This window comes from Lissotriton helveticus, chromosome 9, assembly GCF_964261635.1.
Source record: "Lissotriton helveticus chromosome 9, aLisHel1.1, whole genome shotgun sequence".
Lineage (NCBI taxonomy): Eukaryota > Metazoa > Chordata > Amphibia > Caudata > Salamandridae > Lissotriton > Lissotriton helveticus.
The window spans coordinates 731,381,658-731,407,761 of NC_136070.1; the positions used below are offsets into that span (position 1 = coordinate 731,381,658).

Consider the following 26,104-nt stretch of genomic DNA (forward strand, 5'->3'; position numbering starts at 1 on the left):
GCGAACAGAAAGTTGAATTTCAAATTGTCCTGCAAGAGAGCAGCCAAGAAATCAATGATGAAAATGATATTGAATTTTTCGATGAAACTTTAGACAAAGAACTACTGCAATGTGTACAAGCAGTAGATAACCTCCTTGAAAATGAGGACATTTTACACCCTCAGAGACTACAATGTATATTCAATGATAATTATGAAATTTCTGACAATGAAATGTTAGAAAGTTTAATAAATTATGAAACACAATCACAATAAAAAAAATGCTTAAAAAATAAAGAAAATAAAAAATAATCAACAAAACCAACAATCAATTAACATACAGCATTTGAAAAGTCTATCATTCATTTTTCATTGCAGTACGCTGCCCAGAACGCTTCCCGGTTCGCGGACCGGGCGCTCCCCACGCAAAAAAAAACAAAAAATTTTTTTTGTTTTTTTTGCCCCGCGGGGCCCTTTTAAAACCTCCACATTAAACCTAGGGGGTCAGGGAGGATCTAGTATGCCCCCTTATGGTTATTTCCCCCTTTGTTTTGGCCTCCTCTTGTCTCTCAATCCTACCGAGAGACAAGATGGCGGCCGCTCCGGACTGTTTAGAATGTTGACAGACACCGGAGAGCCAATCAGCTTAGCTACGCGAAGTTCCGGTACGCTTAATGTCCGCGGACCGGAGCGATGCCCAGAGCGCGCTTACAGATATATATCTTTTTTTAAACGTTAATTTCTCAAAATCCACTGGAGCACATATATTGAGACCTACAAAAGGCACATCGGGCTACCAGTCCCTACAATTTTGCCAAGTTTCATGCAAATCCATTCAGCCGTTCGGGCTAAAAGTGAGGCCAACCGCCCTATGGAAAACTCAATGTTAAAAACACGTTTTGGGACCCCCCTTTTTTCTCGACCCCCCCTGGACGAACCCCCCCCCAAATTTCCAGAGGCTGCTCAGAAACAAAATGTTCAATTTTCCAGAAAATTTCAGCCAATTCCGTCCACAAACGCCAAAGTTATTAGACATAGAATTTTCAAAAATCCCATAGGGAAAAAATCCTAACTATATATACCTACTGGCGACCGCCAGTAGGTAATATATATATATATATATATATATATTCACTGAAATCAGTGATGTCACTGACCATGTCATGAATGATGTAATATGTGACATCATCAGCAGTGGATTGCGGGTGCGCGAAATATAGTTAGTCCAACTAACTATATAGGAGCAATTTCAATGGTTTTGTATGAGTAAAATGTCCAGCTAACTATAACACCACTAAAACTTATAGTTTTTTGAGTGAATTTCAATGGTTTTTTAAATGCTAATACCTAACTATATATGACCTGAAACCTATGGTTTTTTCAGTGAATTTCCAAGGTTTTTTAAATGCTAATACCTAACTATATATGACCTGAAACCTATGTTTTTTTCAGTGAATTTGCAAGGTTTTTTAAATGCTAATTCCTAACTATATATGGCCTGAAACCTATGGTTTTTTCTGTGAATTTGCAAGGTTTTTTAAATGCTAATTCTATTAGCGGATAACGTTTTTATATATTCAGACGTTTTTTTAATGCTAATTCCTAACTATATAAGGTCTGAAACCTATGGTTTTTTCAGTGAATTTCAAAGGTTTTTTAAATGCTAATTCCTAACTATATAAGGCCTGAAACCTATGGTTTTTTCAGTGAATTTGCAAGGTTTTTAAACGCTAATTCCTAACTATATAAGGCCTGAAACCTATGGTTTTTTCAGTGAATTTCAAAGGTTTTTAAAATGCTAATTCCTAACTATATATGGCCTGAAACCTATGGTTTTTTCAGTGAATTTCAAAGGTTTTTTAAATGCTAATTCTATTAGCGGATAACGTTTAAATATATTAATATCCTAGTGGGACCACCTGAACACCCTAAGGGGTCAGGGTGTTTCTACCCTGCCCCCTTTTCGTGTTCTACACGTTTGTTTTTCTGCTTTTTTGTGCCTCAGTCTATTAAGACCCAAGATGGATGCCAACACTTCCTGGTTAGAAGTGTTGACAGCCAATGAGCATGCAGCTTTCTCGGGAAGGCATGCTGATTGGCTGTCACTGTCTGTCAACACTAGCACAAGATAGATGCCAACACCTCCTGGTTAGAAGTATTGACAGCCAATGACCATGCAGCTTTCTCGGGAAGGCATGCTGATTGGCTGCCACTGTCTGTCAACACTCAAAACCAGGAAGTGTTGGCAGCCATCTTGTGCCTTGTTAGAACCAAGGCACAAGAAAGCAGTGAAACAAAGGTGTGAAACTCGCAAAGGGGCCAGAGTAGAATCACCCCGACCCCCTAGGCCTGCTCAGGGGGTCCCACAAAGACCCGTGCACGTACCCCGCGATTTAAAAAAAAAAAAAAAAATTGCCTTGGGGGTCCTTGTGGGACCCCCTGAGCAGGTCTAGGGGGTCAGGGTGCTTCTACCCTGCCACTTTTTTGAGTTCTACACGTTTGTTTTTCTGCTTTCCTGTGCCTCAGTCTACCGAGGCACAAGATGGCTGCCAACAGTTTCTGTTTTGGAGTGTTGACAGACATTGGCAGCCAATCAGAATGCATCTCGAGCTCAAAAGGTAAGCTTACAGTAAGCTTACACGTAAGCTTACACGTAAGCTGCTATAGATATATAAATTTTTTTGAACCTAAATTACTCAAAATCCACTGGAGCCCACATCTTGAGACATAGCAAAGGCACATCGGGCTACCAGTTCCTACAATTTTGCCAAGTTTGGAAATCAATCCTAACTATATATACCTACTGGCTATCGCCAGTAGGTAATATATATATATATATATATAAATATATATAAACACCAACTCCGAATCTCCTTAAAGAGTCAAACACTGACACAGGGGTCACGTAGCAATTCCATCTCTGCTTTATTCCTGGTACGCTGTTACGCGTTTCAGCACACCTGCCTTGATCACACAACAGTGTCTATTAACAATACTCATTTAAAAGCAGAGTGACACGGTTACATGACACACAATTTCCAATAGGCAGTGAAGACAGACTATCAATGGAATATAGAGGAAGTACTCTAAAATGTATTCATACCCGTTTTCTCAATACACTGTTTTCTAAAAACATCCAGTTTTCCCCAATTCATGGTAATTGAATATAGCAATGATACATGGTTGAAACAACTCTTAATAATTCATTGTCATTAAAAACGACTCTTGTCCATTTTAAACACTTCATTATGCACAACTTATTAAAATCCCACTTCTCACGGGCATGTTCTCTATGTCCATTGTTTTCATAAAATGATACTTCCCACCAATGATTTTTTTTCACAATGAGACCATCCTACTCAATTGTTTTATCTTACTTATCTCATTAAAATGGCATGAAATAATGTAAAACCCATTTATTATATGTTATTATCATCTTGTGCATTATACTCCCAACCTTGTCAGTGTTTGCTTTATCAATGCGACCATGTTGAATCGAAAGAGAAAACAACAATACATTCAAATTCAAGTATACAGTAACTTAGAAAGTGCATGTGCTATTCAGCAAGTTTTTTGGAACTCCATTCATTTCATCCTGACGGATTTCCGATGTTTTCAGATTTCATTCACAATGTATCTAAAATGTAATCGAAGGTGCAAATGCTTCATTACGGTACTCTCATTTCATAATTTAAGCATTAGTGCAAAAATTACATCATAAAGTGCAAGTGCATTACAGTACCCAAATATGTGCAAATTCATGCAATAAAGTGCAAAGTTTTTTTACAGTACTGGATCTTTTTTGGTTTTACTGAAACCAAACTTCAAAGTGCAAGTGAGCCACCCTACTCTATCCATTGAGAGTACTTCAATGATTTCATTCGCCTTCCATAACATTTCTTTTGAACTGAAAACCTCTGTTATGAATTTGCTTCAAGCTAATCAATCCATCACTCACATTTCTTATTCAATTTTAGTTCTCTTATTACTGCAACTTACATTTACATGATACCCTTCTCTACTACTTACTTTTGTTTATTCACTCTGCTGACATTAAAATTCACTGTAAAAACAATCTGCAATGGATACATCTCTTAAGTTAAATGGGCATGCAGATCTTCTTCAGCATTAAGTCCAGTCGGATTTTTAGTGTTAAACAGCAAGATATACTTTGACTCTCATTTGCGAAGTTTACTCTCTCGGTTTCCCCCTCTTCTGGATTTTGGTACTTGGTCTACAGCAAAGTATGTCAGGTCATCAATATTACTATTCTGTATCTCATTGATATGTCATGCAACCACATAACTTTTAATGTTGTTTTTTACAGCGCTCAGGTGCTGTAAAATGCGGATGTGCACCATATGGATCATACTTGCAACATGTATTTTTGGACAAGTGCACTGTAGAATATACACAGTATATTCACTCTTACAGTTCAGTGAGCATCTGATTTCCCATGGTTTGTTTATTAGTGGGTAAATGACCTGTTTTTGATTATGACCAATTTTACACGCTTTACATTTAAAGCATTTGTGGAAGCCAGGGCTTGCTTTCAACCAGCCTTCTTTTTTGCTTACTTCTGGGCTGGTGGTGAACAAGTCCTTCCTCATTGACTTTGCCTTATTGAACATGATCATGGCTCTATAAGGTATTGAACCACTCAAAATTGGATAATGTTTAACTAGATGCCAATGCCTACACAGACTATCTCTCACTTTGGACTGGTAGGCATTGAATCCAGTAATCCTGATTTGTTCCCCAGTTGTATTTTTCTTTATTTTTTCTAGATCCGTTTTCAATGGTGTATCTCTGTCTATTTTACTCACTTTTTCATGAGCCTGGTTCAGTACTTCAGACTTGTACCCTCTCTGGAGAAATCTTTCTGTTAATGAGTCTTTTGCGTCAACCAAAGCCAGTGCCTCACTGCAGTTGCGTTTCATCCTCAGATGCTCAGCATAAGGAATACTCATTTTGAGTCTCTGAGGAGGAAATCTACCTGCGTGCAGGATGGTGTTACCTGCTGTTGGTTTTCTAAAGGTGCGAGAATGGATAACGCCCTGTTCGACCTACACTTCTAGGTCCAAGAATGTGACACTGGACTCACTAATTTGGTCCATGAATCTCAAATGTAGATCATTGTCATTAATGTCATGAAAAAAAGTTTTTGCTGAATCCCACAAGCCATCCCACAAAACAAATAGATTGACAATTAATTGCATCCAAGTTACCACATGATCTTTCCATTCTCTGTTGTGTTTATTTTTGAGCACCTGCTCCTCCCACCAGCCCATATGCAAATTAGCATAGCTGGGTGCGAAACAGGTGCCCATCGCGTTCTTTGTATCTGTTTGTGTGTCTCGCCTCCAAACATGAAGGGGTTATTATTCAAACACAGCCTGCACATTTCCACTAACATGCCTTTGTGTTGATATAGACTGATAGGCCGTGTATTCAAGTAATGCCTCACTGCACGCAATCCGTCATCATGAGCAATGCTCGTGTATAGGCTTACCACATCCAATGTGATCAGGAGATAGGATTCTTTCCATACCACATTGGCAATCTTGTTCCATAAAATCCCTTGGATATATGCAGGTAATGCCTTTACATATACCTGCAAGAAGGAGTCTAGGTACCTGGAGGTGGGCTCAAACAAGATACCTATTGCAGAAATTATGGGTCTGCCGGGCGGGGTTTCTTTGTTCTTGTGTATCTTTGGAATTAGATACAAAATGGGTATGACTGGATCTTCTACTCTCATAAATAGATACTCTGCATTTAAAATGAGCCCCATTCCCCGCCACCGAGCTAGATCCTTCAAAAATCTCTGCATTACTTCCACTAGATTACTTTGTGGTACTTTAAGATAACAATTGTGGTCTCTTAATTGCAATTTGGCTTCTGCATTATAGGACTCAAGGGGCCAATGCACCACGTTGCCACCTTTGTCCGCCTGTCGGACTACAATATCCTTTCTGTTTTTTATTTTTGTTACTACAGCATGATACTCTTTTTTTAAATTGATTGCCATCTCTCAAAAATGTCTTGCTCGAGACTAATGATAGTTCTTTCAAATCTTTGATTTCATGTTCAGAAAATATATATATGGCATCTTTCGGGGTGTTTGGTGTAAAAGTAGATTTTGGTCTTAAAGGGGTTACATCACTCTTAAAAACATCCAAACATAATGAGTCTACTGTTTCACCCATTGTCCCCAATGTCTGTAATCCCTCACCCTCAAGTTCAAGCTGTGGTATATCTAAAAGTACCTCCATGTCTCCAACTTTCAGGTTCACTGCTTCTTCTCTTTCAAGTGCTTTTCTTTCACAATTACTGCTTCTATTGAAGAAACATTTCTTTAGCTTCAATTTTCTTATGAATTTTAAAAAATCAATGCAGGTTTGCGTGTAGTTAAAGTTTGATAGAGTGCAAAATGACAATCCCAACTCTAATATACTTTTATCCTTACCTGATAGCATTAGATCAGTCAAATTAAGTATAGTTGTGGTGTCCATCCTCTGCGCTGGTATACTTCCTTTTTCTTCATCCCTGATCTTATTTCCATGTCTGTGCCATCAATTTTTGCGCTTCCTTGGTGTTCTTTTCTTTTCCCTTGTGACTTCAGTCTCACACTCTGTGTCTGGTCTATGTATAAAAAACGGAATTCTTTGATTACTGATGGCGGATCACGTTGCTGGAAGTTTCGATTTCCTTCTTCTGAGCCAGTCTCTATATCAAGCTCACCCAGGAACTAGCCTCACAGCTTAGGTCGCCACCCATATTTTGTTCATCATCTTTCTTTCTATCAGCGCCTGTAGATTTTGATAACCTTTGCCTCCTGGTGTTATCAAAACAACGGGCAAATGTATATATCTGCCCTCACTGATAGCCCAACCTCTCTCTTTGAAATTGTGTCGCCTTCCTCTTTTCACCTGTTCGTGCTTCTTTAGGCGGGTACATAACTCCAATTCAGATTTCTTCAATACATCCTCATTGGCGACTTTTTTAAGTTGACTTTCCATTTCTGTAATTTCATCAATTATTTTATTGCGATCCTTGCTTGCATATTTAATTAGGATCTTCATCTCTTTTTTTCTTAAATGACTGTGGGTGTTGGGGACAATAGAGGAGTTTGTGCGAAAAAGCAATAGGGAGTGTGCAGGGCAGGGTAAAAGCAACACATGAAGCAAACCAACACAGGTGTGGGAGAAGCCCACGAGTATCAATCATTCAATCACAGGTTTGTTAAAGCGCGACTACTCACCCATAACGGTCTCAAGGAGCTGGGGAGGAGGGGAAGTGCAGGTTCCAGTCCATCAAGGACGGGGTCTGTCGAAGAGCCAGGTTTTGAGGTTTCTCGTGAAGATGGGGAGTGATGTTGTTTGCCTGGGGTGGAGCAGGAGGGTGTTCCATGCTCTGGCCGCGAGGAAGGAGAAGGAGCGGCCTCCTGATCTGGTCTTTTTGGTGAAGGGACTTTGGCGTAAGATAGCTGGGCTGATCGTAGGGTTCTTTGGGGTGCGTGGAAGTTGATTCGACTCTTGAGGTGTGCTGGTCTGGTGCTGTGGATGGCTTTGTGTGCATGGGTGGGGATCTTGAAGGTGATTCTTGCCTCGATGGGGAGCCAGTGGAGTGTGTGCAGGTGTTGGGAGGTGTGGCAGTGTCGTAGTAGGTCAAGGCCCAGTCTTGCGGCGGCGTTCTGGATGTTTTGTAGTTTGCAGGTGAGATTTTTGTTTATTCTGGTGCAGAGTACGTTGCTGTAGTCGAGTCTGCTGGTGACAAGGGCATGGGTGACGGTTTTTCTCTGCTCAAGGGGGATCCATTTGAAGGTCTTACGTAGGAGGCAGAGGATGTGGAAGCAGGAGGATGTGACGGAGTTGATCTGGCGGTCCATTTTGAACTCGGAGTCTAGGATGATTCCAAGGTTGCCTGTGTGGTCCGTGGGGGTGGGTGGGCTACCGAGGGCGGGTGCTAACAGGTGTCGTTCCAGGCGCGGGGTGTGGGCCCTTTTTTGAGTACTTCTGTTTTGTCAGTGTTGAGTTGTAGGCAGCTGCTCTTCATCCATGTGGCGACAGCTTCCATGCCTTCTTGGAAGTTGTGTTTGGCTGTGTTGGCCTCGTTGGATAGGGAGAGGATGAGTTGGGTGTCGTTTGCATATGAAACAGTGTTGAGTCTGTAGGTTCTGGAGATGGGGGCGAGAGGAGCCATGTAGATGTTGAAAAGCTTTGTGCTGATGGAGGACCCCTGGGGGACTCCGCAGGTGGTTGGTGTAGGGTCCCAGAGGAAAGAGGGGAGTCTGACCCACTGCGTTCTGCCAGAGAGGAAAGAGTGGATCCAGTCCAGGGCCTTGTCCCGGATACCTGGGTCGTGGAGGCTGTGTATTAGGGTGCGGTGGGATACCGTGTCGAAGGCCGCTGAGAGGTCGAGGAGGATGAGCGCTACTGTTTCTCCTTTGTCCAGTAGGGAGCGGTAGTCGTCTTTTGCGGCTAGGAGGGCGGTTTCTATGCTGTGTTTTTTCTGAAGCCAGATTGTGATGGGTAGAGGATGTTGTGCTCTTCGATGAAGGTGGCAAGTTGACTGTTGATGACTTTCTCAATGACGTTCGCTGGGAACGGGAGCAGGAAGATGGGTCTGTAGTTTTTGAGGTCGGTGGGGTCCCCCGACGGCTTTTTCAGGAGGGGGTTGATCATGGCTCGTTTCCACACAGAGCACAGTGGAGGCAGGGAGTTTGTCAGAGGGAAAGAAGCACACGAGAGAGAGAGTGAGAGAGAGAGAGTTTATTTTAATTATTTATTTGTTTGATTGAGCTTAGCAAGGCACACAAAACCTTACATATATTTACACATAGCTGCAAGATAAAACCATCAGCAAATAATTAACCTAACATATCCACCCATAGCTCTATAATGTTGACCATAGCTTCCCCTATTATAAAATAACCTGATATATGGTAAGATAAAAAATAAAATAATAAAAAGGAAAAATACTTCATAACTGCATCCAAAAACGAAAACATCGAAAGCAGCATTATACCAGTATAAAAAACATGTGACTGAAAGTGTTCTAGAATTCAGCAGGATTTACTTCTCCAGAACTGTTGTTTATCAGCACTAATACTGATGGTAGCTGTTATTATAGATAACTGTCAACTTATTTGAACAACTTATTAATTACTGAGTTTAAAAGTTACTCACTCTGTAACCTAGTTTTATATTGCTACAATCCTTAGATTTTGAGTATGTCGAACCTGAAGCTCTCTAAAAACGGGCAATAGCAATATTTTCCTTTCAGTTTTATAAGAACTATAAAAGATTAGAATATTACATAGAGTTAAAGTACACTGTCCGTGACATGGACGGAGATTGTCTAGTTGTTGGACCCTAGTGGGGCTCACACGGCTGTATTTCCACTTTACAAATAACAGCATGTGACCTATTCTCAGCTTAAACATCCAACGCCGGCGATTTTGGGCTTTTATATCTTTTAGATACTGTTGTAACTTGTCTTTGTAATCTGTATGTAGTAAGTGTGCAACCTGTGGCCTCTACCTAAAATCTGTTATATCTGATTGCAGGGAGTTTTTTAAAAAAACATATTTGTTTTCTCATTTTGACTAAGACCCAGCTGCAGTTCTTTATGGATAAATTCAGGGCCTGCAAAACAGTTCTTAGATTCATGGTCCAATGGGTTACATCCCTCAATTGCATCTGACATTTTGACAGATACCTAAATAAACCAATTGATGATGACTAGAAGTTTAACATTTTCTGCCACTATTTTTGCTTGATAAGGCCCAATTCCAGTCTAAGCACACTGTTAATTGACCTTTTAGGAATAGTCCACCAAATTGTCCACATTACCATATCTACTGATTGCAGTTGTGATATATCGGATTCCAACATGATTTCAGAGCCGTAAAGTGATAGGCTCACAATTTTCAATGTATACATTTCTTTTAGTACCTCAAGAGAGAGAGTTTAAAGCACGAGTGAGAGACAGTGACAGAGTGCACACAATAGAGAGATAGTTTGCAGCACGAGGGAGAAAACAGAGAGGGCAGGATAGCTGGTATTTGGCAGGGAGAAGTTCACATAGGAGAGAGTTAGGTGAAAAAACATGCACTCTGCTCCCTAAATTGAACAGTGAAAGGATAGAAGTCACACAGTTAGAGATGTGATCATGCTCGGGTTACTTACTGGTAAACGTAATTACTCCGAGTCCAAGTCTTCCTCGCCACAGTAATAACACATGAGCATTCTTCTCCCACATAAACTACAAGTACAATTAGTTAGCTTACTAGTCTCCCTATCCCTCCAATATGGCCCCCATTGTCCTCCACCCATCCTATAGAAAGGATAACAGACATGAACCATGACCTGTTTTTTTGTTTCTGAACTGCTCGGAGTGCTGTTTCATGTTTCAGGTAAGTGGGGGTTGCGGTCCTGCTGTAGCAGACTCTATGTGCCCCAGGAGGTCTTGGTTTGCGAGGCATACAATGGTGACCTCTGCTATTGTAATCCCCTTGTTCTGCTCTAGTGGACTTCAGGAGTGCAAAATATGTGTCTTTGACTCTGGCGTGTTTGACAAGCCGTGCCTGCCGAGTCCTGCTCTAGCGGACTCCGCGGGTTTGACATGTTCAATCGTTTTTTGGTGCCTGTCGGTTTCTCCCCCTGTTGGTTGCCTTCAGTCCCTGCGGGGACAGTGAGATTCTTGGGGGTATACTCTCCGGCGTACCTCTGATACTTGGTCCAGGTGGTGTTGGTGAATTTTACGGTGGCTTGGGCGGGCTATGTGCTGACATGTTTTTTTTCTGCGCCGCGCGCTGTACCAGTCTTCATATTTATGCGTTGAGGTAACGTCAGCCGCGGCCCGTGGAGGGAGTTCCATGGGGCAGAAAAGCAGGGCGGGGGAGGGGCAGGGTGCTGGGGTGCTAAACACCGGAATATGGATAATTGGAGGTAAGTAAACAATTTAATAAATAAAACGAATTTCGGAGCGCGCCCGATGCAGGGCACGCTATGAAATTCATTGTATTCATTAAATTGTTTACTTACCTTCAATTATCCATATTCCGGTGTTTAGCACCCCAGCACCCTGCCCCTCCCCCGCCCCGCTTTTCTGCCCCACGGAACTCCCTCCACGGGCCGGGGCTGGTTAACGTGCATGCTTTGGACGTGCCGGTGGCCATCCTGATGCATTTTGGGGGTTTTCAATGTCAACGAGGAAGTATTTGAGCGTCCTGGATTTCCGTGGTACTTTCTCCTGCCTATTGTACTGTGACTGAGATGGATAAGAGTGCTGCTTTAGCTTTGTCCCACGCAGTGGAGACTTCAAGTCCTGCTGAGACTTTGCCGTCTTTGGCTGTGATCCAACAAATGATCAAGGGAGCTGTTGCTGCAGCTTTTCAAGATAGGGAGGCTGTTACTCCTTCTAAAAAGCCTCGGTGTGATTCTGGTCCCTCCCATGAATCTGATGGTGAGAAGGATGTTGAGCTTAAGGGTTGTTTTGTGCAGGGGTCTGATCTGAAAGATGTCCTTCAGCATACTTGGTCTAATCTGTTGTTCCTGGAATCTGGTGTTGCTGTGGAGGATACAGATTTCTTTTCCCAATACCAAAAAAAGAACCTGAATCGTTGCCTCTTCACTCTTCTATTTCGAAGGTGTTGGATTCTGAGTGGAACGTTTTACACGGTTTCTGGCGAAAAGGTAGCCCTTGCAGGACTTTGCAGATAAGTTTCCTGCCTCTGTGAAGGTTGATTCTTTAATGGCTTGCATGTCTTCTCAGGAGACTATTATTTCCGAGGCTGCTTCTCCTGCAGACCCTGTGGATAAAAAGTTGATGGAGCTGTGAAGCGTACTTTTGCTGCCTCCAATTTTTCTATTAGGGCTGCTGCTCATTCGTCGTATGTGATTCTGTCATTATTGAAGGACTTCCAGTTATTGGCTGATTTTTTGGACCAGGGCGAGGACATTTCTCCCACTCTCGCTCTGATGGAACAACAGGTCCGTCTCCTTTCAGACATTTATTTTCCTACTTTTGGGGTGGTGGCCTTTACGGCTGGGTCTTCTATTTGTTTTATGCTTTTGCTAAGTTGCATAGCTGTAATTCATTGTTAAAAAATACCGCTCATTCAACAAGCATCATTACTTTTCTAAGAACGCACTAGTTTCTCTTTCATTACAGCAGGCACTGTTTCAATATGAAATGTACAAAAACGAATTACAAGAATAAGAAGAACAGTGCGATGTGATAGAGGAACAAACTTTGGTTAACATCATTCCCACAACCATCATTTCAGACCCAAGGAAGCAAATAAACCATATTCAAAGTTCTATAGTAGTGGCTTGATAATGTGAATGCATATCATAGGGCCCCATTAGTATGTCGGGCGTACATACCCTCGGGAAACGGAACCGCCCCCTAAGGGTGCGGCGGTTCCGCACTCCTGATTAGAATGCGCCCTCCACACTGGTGGCTGCATGGAGCATCTGCAACATTGCGGCAAGCGGTGCGGAGAGCACTGCCTGCCGAAATGCCACAGAGGCAGGTTGTACGTTTCAATGCACATCGTAACAGGCACCGCGCGGTGCCTGCCACGTTGTTCATTAAAAGGCAGGGCATGTGCACCCCCCCCCCCCCCGGAGTCCCTGGGGGCCCGCAGCAGGCCCCCGCAGGCAGACTCCGCATGTACACGGCCACATTGCAATATGGCTGGTGGTGTCTGAAAGACACCGCCACCATATTGAGCCCTTTTCCGGGGGGTCTTTACTGCAAGGATGGCGGGCGAATCGCCCCTCAGGGCCGGCGGTGACTACCGCCGGCCCGGCTGAGGCGATCCGCCCTCCATCCTAATAGGTCCCTAGGGGCACAAGCATCATTGTAGGAATTTGCGTTTCCTAAATTGCGAAAATTAAGGAATCGCAATTTAGGAATTGCAAAATCCTATGCATCAATATATTTCAAAAGTTTTAGCGATTCCTTAATTTTCTGTATTTGCGATTCCTTAATTGCGAATCGCAATTAAGAAATCGCATTACATTGATTCCTATGGGCCTAGAGGCCCATAGGAATCAATGGCAAGGCATTCTCATTTTGCGAATTCGCAATTAAGGAATCGCCAAATGAGAATGCAATTTCAAGGGTGCAGGGGGGTGTCCAAAGGACCCCCCCTGCACCCCTGAAATGTCACGTAAGTACATTTTACTCACACACATGTCCCAAGGGCATGTGTGTGTGTAAAATAGAAGTTTCAAAAATGCACTTTTCTGCATTTTTGAAACTTTTTGCAAATTACCATGAAGGTTGACTTCATGGTAATTTTCCCCTTCCTAATTGCGAATTCGCAATTTAAAAAAAATCATGCATAGCATTTAAGAAATCGCATAATTTGCGATTTCTTAAATGCTATAGCAATTTAAGAAATCGCTATAAATTGCGATTTCTTAAATTGCGAAAAATGAAAAAAAAATGATGCATCCCAAAAATGGTTTTTGAATTCGCAAACGGCCGATTTTTGCGATTCGCACCGTTTGCGAATGCAAAAACCAATGATGCATGTGCCCCCTAGTGTCGTACGGTCTGTAAGTTTTCTAAGTAGGTTTGAAGTGAACACATTTGTGGTTGTGAAATGATTTTAATTAGAGATCCTCTTTTTTTCTATCTCTCTTCTACATCTAGCTAAGTAACTAATCAGCAATCTAAGTTTGGCATTCCTGTTAACACTAGTATATGTAGCTACTCACTATATGCCCTGGTCCTTATTGGTTTTAATTTCTTCTCTTTTTTATCATTCAGGGTCTGCTCTGAAAAGAGACGGGAGAAATCCAGGAATGCCGCAAGACATCGGCGCTCCAGAGAGAGCGAGCTTTTCGTAGAGCTGGCCCAGCAACTCCCGCTACCTGAAAACATCACCTCCCACCTGGACAAGCCATCCATAATGCGACTGGCCATCAGCTATGCACGCCTAAAGGGTTTCATTACAACAGGTAAACACAAGTACAGTTGTAACATGCTGTATTACAAGTGTAGAGTGGCAGCTTGTAAACTTTCAATTGGCAGGGCCATAGTGCCTTTCCAGAGCTAAATGAAGCATAGTTAGTGAGCCTGAAACTCCAGCCAGTAGAAAATTACAGAGGATTCCCTAAGACAAAAAATCGACATAAATGGATCAAATGGTCAAAGAAATTGACTAAAAGACATTACTTTAGATTTATTTGGCAGTTGCATTCCACAAGAACCCGCAAATTATAAAATCCTTGCTGTTTTTTCCCAGTTGAACCATTTCCTTAAAGCAGACCACTTCTTTCACAGCAGATGCAGAAAATGGTCCTGAAATACCTTGCCGAGGTTTTTCTGACATGGCTCAGAGCTGAAAAACAGTAATCAAGTGCTCAGATGTCCTGCTCTTCACATAATGATGGGTGTGCCTCTTGTTGGTATGAGACAGTCACTTTATGATGTGGTGGATGGATATATGAACTTACAAACATTAAAAATCCCAAAACTCTCGTTAGCATGATAAAAAGTCTACGGATTTGACTGGAAGTCGGCAGGCTTCAAATCAAGCCCTGCACTTATGGGTCGGGTTTACGGGCTTAGGTTCAAAGTGTGCAGACTCAGTGCATTTAAAAAAAGCATGAGTTCACGAACAACCAATTGCCAAAAACATAATCTGACCCCAGCCCATTCCTAAATCTCTTAAGACCCTCAAGCTTAATTCGGATAAAACGGAGGTGTGATTCTTTAACTAACCTAGCCCTCCCCTCCTTCCCTTTGGTGGCCTTTAGAACTGTCCCCACCTCATGAACCTGTGTCAGCGACTAGGAACCTAGGTGTCAGATTCAACAGCAAACGTTCATGTGTATCTGCAGCCTGTTTTGGAAAACTCCACATGATCTGAAAAATTTTCCCCTTTCTCCCTCAGGACTCACGCCAGACCATTGTTCACGCACTTTTCACCTCCCATTTAGACCGCATAAATAGTCTGTACGTAGGGGCTCCTGCTTACCTGATCAGACATTTTCAGACGGTCCGGAATGCGGCAGCTAGGCTGACATGCAATATCCCTTACCGCCACTCGATCTCCCCCTACCTGAAGAAGCTACACTGGCTTCCAGTGGCTAAATGCATCCAATTTAAATCAGTGATCCTAGTCTTTAGAGCATTACGGGATAGGGCCGGCCTATCTGAGAGCTCGACTCAGACTTGCCCAATCTAACCGCTCTCTTAGATCCAACCACCTGCGCCTCCTCATCCCCCCTCCTGCTTTCGACGCGCTAGAATGGGTGGCAGAGCCCATGCGTTGATTGCCACCAAAATCTGGAATAGCCTACCCCTGCCATTGCGATTGACTAATACAGAATCTATCTTCTGCCGAGACCTTAAGACTTGGCTCTTCTCCAGCGACTAAAATCACTGAGTCTACTCCTCCCTTTGCCTGTCCAAGCGTTGGGACACCCCCATTGGGGGTAGCAGCGCACTATACAAGCTCCTGAAATAAATAAATAAATGAGGGTCCTTGCCTTGGGTTAAATGAAGTGCGTAAAGCACCAGGTAACCATGAATTTGCTAGCAAATTATAATTTTGGTATGCAGGTAAAATATGCATTAATGGGAAAAACAATAAATGTGAGATACAATGACAGCCATTGGAAATGCTACCAAAAATGTTTTAATTATTGAGGTTTTGAAGAGTAGTAACAAAGAGAAATATTTTCTCCTCAGCTTGACATTTATAGCCATATTGAAAACAGACCCTGAATCCTGACACCTAGTCATGTCTCCTGTCAGCTCCTTTCACGAGGACACAAGAATGCAGACATAAGTACTGATTTCTGGTCCACTTTAACACGCAGGAGCGGTAGAAGGAGTTTCCACACTCCAAATTGAACAAATATTTTCAATGCAATAGGTCTCACTTTTGCGAGTGTTTAAGCAATTGGCATTGTAAATGACAATGCCTTTTATTTATGTGTTTTAAACCAAACACCTATATAAAAAGAATTGGTTTTTTTCTTCAAAAATCTCTTTATTCAATTTTGACATTTTTTTCCCCAGGTATCAGCACAAATACAACAACAAAACGCAACAAAAAAAAGCAACACAGAAATGCGAGGTTTTAAGAAGGAGCAAACAAAATATTGCATAAACTTAATATACAGTATCTATAAGAAATAAAAAAAACACATTTTCCTATAAAAAAAGATAACCGATTGTAAGCGCAAGCATTATCCTTGATTCACAAAAACACTTAAACTGAACCAATGCAGTTAGCTCCACCATCATACTTAACTGATTTGCCTAGTCTTTAGCCATTTCTAATAATTTCATGAATCCTTCCATCTTATTTAGGGACCCCAGATAGACCGTCCTAGCAGCTTCGATTTCTTCCCCTTCCTTTAAAAAATCACTTGTTCCAGTGTATAAATAGAGAGTAATCGCGCAAGCCATTGATGAAAGGTAGGGGCCAATGGATCAAGCCAGGCAGAGGCAATATTAATCCGTAATATGGCCATAGCAACACAAATAAAATTGATAAGCCATCTTATTTTGTTCTGTCCTGCTAACTCCCAATAAAACTAAATCAAAAGTTAGTGTAGTTTTTAGCTCTAATGACCGATCAAAAAATTGCGTAATAGATTCTAGTAAGCCCTGCAGGCGTGGACAGGATGCAAACATATGCACGAGATCGGCTGTCATCGCCCCACACCGAGGACAAGTAATCCCCGATTGCCCACCCCATTGTGCAAGTCTCGCTGGAGTATAACATAAAGCAAAAACAGTTTTAAAATGTTGCGCCTGAAGCCCAGCAGAGCACAAAACCGTTGGGCTAGCTCTAAAGATTCTGCAAGCGCCTCTGGCGCGGCCCCCACACGTTCCACCCATTTATTCTTATGTTTAGCTAAATCATCTTGCTTTAAGCCTATCAGTTCTGCATACAATTGCCTGATAGTACCCTTTGTACTGCCTCTCATGATATCTATAATGTTATTGCTACTAAACCCACTAAAACCCCCAGTCTTTTTACCAAAAAAGCTGCGCAACTGCAGGTATTTAAAGAAATTACCCCTTTCCAACCCAAACTCAAACTGAACATCGCTAAATTGGCGAAATCCTTCATATTAGGTCCCAGACCGCCCATACTCCCTTTATTGCCCATTCAGCCATAACCGCGTCTGAAAAAGATTTCTGGAAAGGTGGGATTTCTATAAAGCAAAGTATAATGATTGAGTCTCCCCAAACCAATCTTTTTTTTGAGTCCCCCAGATCTTAAAAGCAGACGGAAGAGTCATAAATGTTGTCCTCTTAAGGTAGCTGGGTCCGGTAAATTTCCAAAAACCTATCTCGGCATGCTCCCCCAGTAATAACTTGTAAACATCAGGGTGGTCTGTTTCCCCATCCAAGTCCCTGGTACATGAACCAACCAATATACCCATATACTGGAGAGCACCGGCCCAATAATAGCTTAAAAAATCAGGAACTGAAAACCCCCCTTTCTCCCGTGGCAAAGACATAAACCGATAAGCCCTCCTAGTCTTCCCATGTGCCCAAATAAATGGATTAACAATACCTTCCAAAATAACAAACCAAGATTTTTTTAACGGAATTGCCCTAAACAAATAAAGAATCTTTGGATGCAACATCATCTTCACCACATTACAGCGTCCAACAAGAGATAGATGAAGATTATTTAGTCTATCAAAGTCCACTCTCACCTTCCTAATTACTGGCTCGATGTTCTTGGCTACCAGACTCTCTAAATCAGACGTAATCCTAATACCCAAATATACTGCTGAGTCAGTAACACAAGGATATTCCATGTTAACAAGCCGATTCTTTATAATTTGAGTTTTGGTTCGGTTTAGTGCATACCCTGAATATGTGCCGAATTCAACACCCTGACACACAATTAGGAGAATTCCATTATTGGCCTTGTATAGCCGTACTAGGGGCTCCATATATATAGCAAAGAGCAGGAGTGAAGATGGACACCCCTGTCGAGTCCCCCTCTGAATATTAAAGGCAGAGTATAACTACCATTAACCCTTAGTTGAGCTGTGGTTGCTGAATAGAGCGCCTGGAAAGATTTGATAAAACCCTCCCCCAACCCAAACCATCTCATGAATTGCTATTTTTAATGACAATAGCTAGAACTCTCGCAAATGCGAGAGCACTTTAATGTTGGCCACGCCCATTTATTGAGACGTTGCTCACGGTATTCAGGTTTCAGTGAGCAGCGTCTAAACAAAGGGGCACAGATTACAGACAATATTAAAAGGTAAGCGCATATGATGCGCTTGCACACACAGTAAAAATTAATTAATTAAGCAACGCTGTGGACAGGCGCAGAAGTGAAAGTGGCCCGCTCTATTAATTAATTAATTCAATAAGCACGGCCGCTAAACTGAAAGCGGAGGGCACCATAAATTAAATAAGTGAATAAGGGCCGGATGTAGGTCGGTCGGTAACGGCCGAAAATCGGTATTTTCGGCCGTTACCGACCGGTATTTACGAAATGGTATGTAGGGCCACATATTTTACAGATTCGGTAAATTTACCGATCGGTAAATTTACCGAATCTGTAAAATACCGATTCGGTATTTTTACCTATTCGATAAATTTGATATGTAGGTGGGACTCTTCTGAGTCCCACAACCCTTACCGAATCTGTATTTTACCATCAAATATATTTGATGGTAAAATACCGATTCCGGTGTGCATGCACATGTGTGCATGCACACCTGTGCCATATGACAGGCAGACCTGCCCTTAGGGCAGGTATGCCTGCCACATGGCACCCGCGCCTCTTTTGGGGGTGCCAGAGGGTGTCAAAGTGACACCCCCTGCACCCTTGTGGAATTCGGTATTTACCGATTCGGTAAATACCGAATCGGTAATGCCCATTCATTCCTATGAGCTGCAAAGCCCATAGGAATGAATGGGCATTACCGGTCGGTATTTACCGAATCGGTAAATACAGATTTTTACCGATTCGGTAAATGCAACATCTGGATGTTCCTACATGTCCCCCATTCTTATTTACCGATTCTTAATTACGGAATCGGTAAAATTCGGTAATTAAGAATCGGTAACTGAGTCCTACCTACCAGGCCCGGACTGGCCGTTGCAGGCACTGGGCAATCCCCCGGTCGGCTGCGAGGGTGGGGGCCGGTTTTGGGCCCCAGGGGGCCGGTTTTGTTACAGGGTCGTTTTTTGCAGCATAGCTGCAAAAACGGCACTGTAACAAAATCGGCCGAAAATCGGCCCTAGCTAAGAGCGCGGTCGCACCCCCCCAACCCCCCTGGGGGGAGGGGGGGGCCGGCCGAGCACTTTGCCAGGGCCGGTTTCGCTTCCCAGTCCGGCCCTGCTACCTACATCTGGCCCTATGTGCGGCCGCTATAGTTAAAGCCGACTGCGTCGTAATTTGAACAAATACAGTAGTAGACGTGCTGCGATTTCATGTGTGGAATAGGTGAAGAGCATTAAGGAAAATAGTGCTCACCAACTTATAAGGCAGAGCATGTCACAACCCCAGTAAAAGGTCCAGTCATTATGGGCGGTAACTTAAGTCGACACAGTGGTGTAGCGTCGTCCTGCCTGACTTCCTGTTTGGTACAGGACAGGCGACAGGAAAAGGAAGTGAGGACACAGGAAAGGTTTAGTCTGTAAGCTAGTGCGAGGCTGGCAGGGAATAAAGCAAGACGTACAATCCTTGCCCCTGTGTCGGTGTATCCTTGCAATGGGCGCTAGCGCTGCGACAATGGTGACGAGGGTGGGATATTTGTAAAGCCCACAAGCAGCATTGCCCAGCCACCCAACGTGGCCAACCACCGAACCCTGCAGCGGAGAAAAAAAATAACCCGCCGAAGCCAAGAAGCGCACCCGACTGCTGCCGGCGAGAAGCGTTCGCCGCTACTGCCCAGGGAAGAGAGGCGCGAAAGAACCAGAGCGCGGGTGCTCGAACGGCACCCCAAGCACCCCAACTGCTGCACCAGGAGGTCGACGCGTATGCCAGAGCGCGACCCCCCACGTGCCAGAAGAAGCAGCCGAGTGTGCAGCGCCGGAGAACAGCACCCGATCCCAGGCGCGAGCGAGGAGAGAAGAGCCAGGACAGGACACAGCGCGAGGAGCGAGGGTGAGTCCAAACCCTGCCGCTTCCTTAACGCGCGCTGTCTGCCGAGTCCTAGAGACAGAGACACGAGGCATACTGTCCCGCGCGGCGGCCATTTTGAAGTCAGGCGCCCGCCCTCAAACAAACCTGCACTCTCTCCATGGCGGCCATCTTAAAGTCAGGCGCCACTCGCCAATAAGGACATTGCCAGTACAAAGAAGCACCCAAGACACGCTAATGCTCAAGGAGCCAAATAATAACAAACAAACACTCTATACAGTCAATAATACGCCAATAAACACTGGATAACGCTTCATACAGCCACTCAGAGCCAGCTACGTGCAGATGTCCAATCCAGGCCCTGATAGCTCCTCAGGCACTGCCACCACAGCGTCAAGCACATCGGGCACAGTGAGTTCAGGAAGCCCAGCTCCTAGCACAGGAAGCCCAGCTCCCAGCACAGGAGGCCCAGCTCCTCAAGCCACCGTACCCGCAATGGCGAACAACCCGGTCGGAGCCTCATTCATGCGACAACCTCAGCCTTTACCACTGACGCCGGGCAACAGCATGGGCCCATCGTGGAAAACATGGAGTGAAGACTTCGAGGACTACATGGTCGGATCCCTAGTACAAGATAACAAGCAAAAACTGGTGGCCTTGAGAAACCTGATTGGTCCAGACATTGCACAGATCATCAAAGAACTACCCAACGCTGCAACAGCTACCTATGATGAAACCAAAGCCGCACTTGACAGACGCTTTCTCCACAAACGCAACGTAGATTATGAGCGCCACACGTTCAATCTTGCCACGCAGGAGAAAGATGAATGCATGAGTGACTTCATCATGCGCATACGCAGACTCGCACGATACTGCGACTTCGACAACTTCAAAACAGAAGACGCCCTGAGACTCCGTATCATTGACGGCTGCTCATCTGAAACCTTGCGCCGGAGACTTCTAAAAAAACCATACACCCTAGACGAAATTGAGGAGCTAATGAGAATCAATGACCAGGCGGAGGACTACGCGAAGCGGATGGGGACACAGAAATCATCGGATCACAAAGACCACGCTCTGCGCATTCAGGCACACAGGTCCTCCAAGAACTCCAAGTCCACTTCTAAATCCCACAGGTCTCAACCCTCACGTCGGAGCTCGCGACACACGAGGTCCGCAAAAGCCACGCCCACCTGCTAATGATGCGGGCAGGACTACCCACACTCAGGACAATGCCCAGCAATCGGGCAACGATGCCACCGCTGTGGAAGGGACAATCACTTTGAGATTGCATGTCAATCCAAGCAACCAAGTCACAGATCATCGACCAAAGGGCGTGAGTCATGCCATCACGCCCGAGCTGTAAAAGAGAGGGGCAGCAGGTCCTCCAGCTCGTCCAACTCCAGCATTCAGTCAGCCTACTCGCATCAGTCACGAGGTCGCTCCGGCAGTAGCCATCGCACCAGGCGTCATGTGACGGACTCCTATCGGTCACGCAGAGACACCTCCAGTGAGTCATCATCGCACACCCCCACATCACAAGATAGTGATGAATACATATGCATGGTAACAACCCCGGATCGTGATGAGTACATATGCATGGTCGCTGACCCGGATCGACTGAAGCGGTATCCAAAACTCGACATCCTGATAGGCGACCACCCAGCTAAATTTGTTCTAGATTCTGGAGCGTCCTTGAATTATATCTGTGCTTTAGAACATCAAAATATGAAACACAAGCCCAAACTGGAACCAGCTGCTGTCCGTGTGTTCACGTGGATGTCACGCAAGCCACTGCCTTGTTTAGGCCGTTTCCGCACCACTCTCACGTCCAAGAACCGGACAATTGATGCCTACATCCATGTAGTGGAAGGACCAGATCTGGCAGACTGTCTCCTCAGTCTCCCCACAGCAGAAAGACTTAAACTCGTAGAACTCCTCTACATGACGGAGGACACTCCTGACATTGTCGCGAAGTTTCCCAACTTATTCAAAGGACTCGGGAAGCTCAACCACTTCAAAGTAAAACTTCACATCAATGAAAATGTGACACCCGTTGCCCAGCATCACAGGAAGGTGCCATTCCATCTACAAAAAGCCGTTGATGACGAGCTCCAAGATCTCCTTCGAACAGACATCATAGAACGCACGACGGGTCCCACCCCGTGGGTATCGCCAGTTGTGGTAGTTCCGAAAAGAGGGCAAGACAACAAGGTCAGGCTATGTGTTGACATGCGCGCGCCCAACACCGCCATCGAGCGGGAACGTCATCCTGGGCCGCATATCAGTGACATGATAACCAAACTAAATGGCGCCACAGTATTCTCCAAGCTTGACCTTAATAAAGGTTACCACCAGCTGGAGCTCCACGACAAGTCGAGATATATCACGACTTTTACCACGCACCAAGGCCTATTCCGCTACAAACGCCTGAACTTTGGCATATCCTCGGCCGCCGAGATCTTCCAGGAGGCCATCAGGCGAGTCATCCAAGGCATCCCAAATGCCTTTAACTACAGTGACGATCAGCTGGTATTTGGGAAGGACCGAACAGAACACGACACAGCCCTGGACAGGGTCTGTCATGCACTGATGACGGCAAACCTAACACTCAATGCCAGCAAGTGTGAATTCCACAAAGACACCTTAAAATTTTATGGACACATCTTCTTGAAAGAGGGCATGAGACCGGACCCTGAGAAGGTAGCAGCCCTGGCCGACACTCAGAAACCCCGAGATGTCACAGACCTACGTTCCTTCCTTGGCATGGCAAGCTATTGCGCGAGGTACATCCGCGATTACGCCACGATCAGCTACCCGCTGCGGGAACTTACTCGCCAAGGTCAGCCATTCGACTGGACGGAAGCGTGCCAACATGCGTTCTCCGTCATCAAACATGCTGTGGGGTCGGCCATCAACTTGGCGTACTTTGACACGAAAAAGAAAACTGAAATCACGGTAGACGCCAGTCCAGTGGGCCTGGGTGCCATTCTGGCCCAATACCGCGAAGACTCAGACCAGCGACACATCATTGCTTATGCAAGCCGCAGTCTAACGGATACGGAAAAAGCGTACTCCCAGCCGGAGAAGGAAAGCCTAGCTGTGGTGTGGGCGTGCGAACACTTTCACCTTTTTGTTTACGGCAAACATTTTACGATCATTACAGACCATCAGGCGCTCATTACAATTTTTGGTAACCCCAATGCGAAAATGCCACCACGCATTGAGCGGTGGGGCTTGCGCCTCCAAGACTACGTCTTCTCTATCATCCACAAACCTGGGAAAGCTGAAAACCCAGCTGATTTCATGTCACGACACCCGCTGGCAGGTGCCCGTTCCGCACTTTCTGTGGCTGACGAATACCTCCATTTCATTGTCGACGCTGCGTGTCCTCCCACGGTTCCTGTCGAAGCCATCCAGGAGGCTTCCGCACTTGACCCCCTCGTCCAAGCAGTGATGACCCGCATTCGCTCCAACTCCTGGAGGGACGTGAAGCAGTCCTCCTCCGAATCAGCTCAACTTCGACAAGACCTAGCTGCATTCCAACGAGTGCGCGAGGAACTCTCCATCAGTGACAATGGTCTCCTCTTAAGAGGGGGGAGAATCGTGATCCCACTCAACCTGCGCCAAGGGGTCATTAACCTGGCACATGAAGGACACAGAGGCATCAATGCAACCAAGAAAGCTCTGAGAGAACGAGTCTGGTTCCCCACCCTTGATTATATGGTCGAGACAACTCTGAAAGACTGTGTTACATGCCAAGTAGTCAGCCGGGAGGAACCACCAGCACCGTTGCAAATGTCAGAACTGCCGGACGGAGTATGGCAACAGATTGCGGTCGACTTCTTCGGCCCACTACAATCAGGACAGTATATCATTGTTGCCATGGACGAATACTCCCGCTTTCCATTCGCACAACTGATATCATCGACCCGAGCAACGACAGTGATCCCAGTGCTTGATGAGATATTTGCAGCCTGGGGCATCCCACTGCGAGTAAAGACAGACAATGGACCTCCCTTCAACGGTCATGAATTCACAAACTTTGCAACCCATCTCAATTTCAAACATCAGAAAATCACTCCGCTGTGGCCACAAGCAAATGGCATGGTGGAGCGATTTATGGGGACACTAAAGAGGGCAATCCAACAAGCAGAACTGACTCACCGAGATATCCAGCAGACATTAAATGAGGTACTCAGAGCATATCGGAATACGCCGCACAATACCACCGATCAGTGCCCAGCAACTGTAATGCTAGGAAGGACACCTAGGACAAGACTGCCCATGCTAAATGAAAATCTTCAACAACGGAAAGTCACGGTTGATCACAACACCCTCGTGGAAATCGATCACACCAAGAAGCATAGAATGAAGACATATGCTGATCAACGCAGACATGCCAAAGACTCCAACATACACGAAGGAGACTGGGTGATAGTGCGAAGTGATCGGCGATCCAAAGCAGACAGTCGATACCTCGACACTCCCATGCAAGTCACCAAGAGGAAAGGAACTATGGTCACAGCCAAAGCTGACCACAAGCAAATGACAAGAAACATCTCACACTTCAGAAAGTGCAACCAGCGCGGCCGCCACGAGACCGTGTCAAACCTACCCTCAAGTGACTCTTCCAATCAGAGTGACAACAGTGACCCAAGCCACCACAGCCCCACGCGAATGGTGGAAACCTCAAATCACCACAGTCCAGCGCCAAGACACAGAGAACGGCCGCAACGTCTGATAAGGAAACCTCGACGTCTGGTCGAAGAGATATAGAGGATGTGAGACTTTGCAAAACAGGGGAGATGTAGCGTCGTCCTGCCTGACTTCCTGTTTGGTACAGGACAGGCGACAGGAAAAGGAAGTGAGGACACAGGAAAGGTTTAGTCTGTAAGCTAGTGCGAGGCTGGCAGGGAATAAAGCAAGACGTACAATCCTTTCCCCTGTGTCGGTGTATCCTTGCAATGGGCGCTAGCGCTGCGACAAGTGGTGCCAAGAACAATCCTCATAATGAATCGGAAGCCAGCATTCACGAAGGACAATGGCACAAGCCAATAAAAAATATGGACGGAGGCTCGACCTAAAAGGCATATAGCTTTTGGAACCGCCCCCTTCACCTAAGAAAAATAGCAATATGATTTTATACCAGTGATAGTGGCACAGGTAGTATCCTTGCTTTAGCTTATGGAAGTGTCACCTGTATACACAAGCAGATGTTGGGAAAAATCTTCATGTACACATCTAAAAAATAAACTGCACACCTGCAGTCTGGAAAAAAGTGTGGCAGGGGGTAGATTTTAAACTTCGTTTCCAAAGAAAAATATTTTGGTCTGGCTGCAAAAAGGGAGTCAGACTGATTTTTTAAAACGCAAAGTGATGTCAGGAGATTTTAAGCAAGTAAAGCACTTTTCTTATTTATCCAGCAAAAGACCGGTTTAGGGAAAAGCATAACTGTTTTGGCAGACATCTTTCCTGTCATATCTTCATGTGTCATATCTTCATATGTTGTGTATGTTGCAGCAGGCCACAACGCAAACATTGTCACATATCCAGTCAATTGAACTGATCAGTCTCTGATTCTCAACCATATGCAGGCCTGTTTTCTTTGCTTCATTATATGCTCGATCGAATATTCAAGCTATTGATATTTGTACTGATTGATGCATTGAGGTTCCTAGCAGCACAGAACCTTTTATTGCTTGTTCTAAGATTCTTGATGCTGTTGATAAGTGCCTTTCTTTCTGTATGTTCATTTATCTTTCTCCTTCTAGATACTCATTGTTTCTTTTATTGACGGTACATCACCTTATAGATTGCACATTCTTTGGAGAATTTAATTTCATGGGTTTTCTCAGCACCCAAGCAGCCATCTTAGTAAGAAATAGTAGAGCCAGGGTTAAGGTCTTTAATAATTAACAGTAAATACTTGAGTCGGAACGATTGTTTGGTATTGTTTCCTGTCTTTAGCACGCATACCTCTCTGAATAACACAGAGGCCTGAAGTTCAAGGAGTAAT

General features: G+C 44.5%; 1 protein-coding gene and 1 long non-coding RNA gene across 2 annotated transcripts in view; one reads left to right on the forward strand and one right to left on the reverse strand.

Moving 5' to 3' along the window:
* LOC144781829 (endothelial PAS domain-containing protein 1-like) overlaps nucleotides 1-26,104 on the forward strand; it is a 743,918-nt gene that overhangs the window by 244,471 nt on the left and 473,343 nt on the right. The window contains exon 2 of the mRNA XM_078660855.1: nucleotides 13,770-13,960. Coding sequence (XP_078516981.1) covers nucleotides 13,770-13,960 — 191 coding nt within the window. The remainder of the gene's footprint in view (nucleotides 1-13,769; nucleotides 13,961-26,104) is intronic.
* LOC144781830 (uncharacterized) overlaps nucleotides 1-26,104 on the reverse strand; it is a 440,263-nt gene that overhangs the window by 36,958 nt on the left and 377,201 nt on the right. The gene's annotated exons all lie outside the window — the stretch shown is intronic.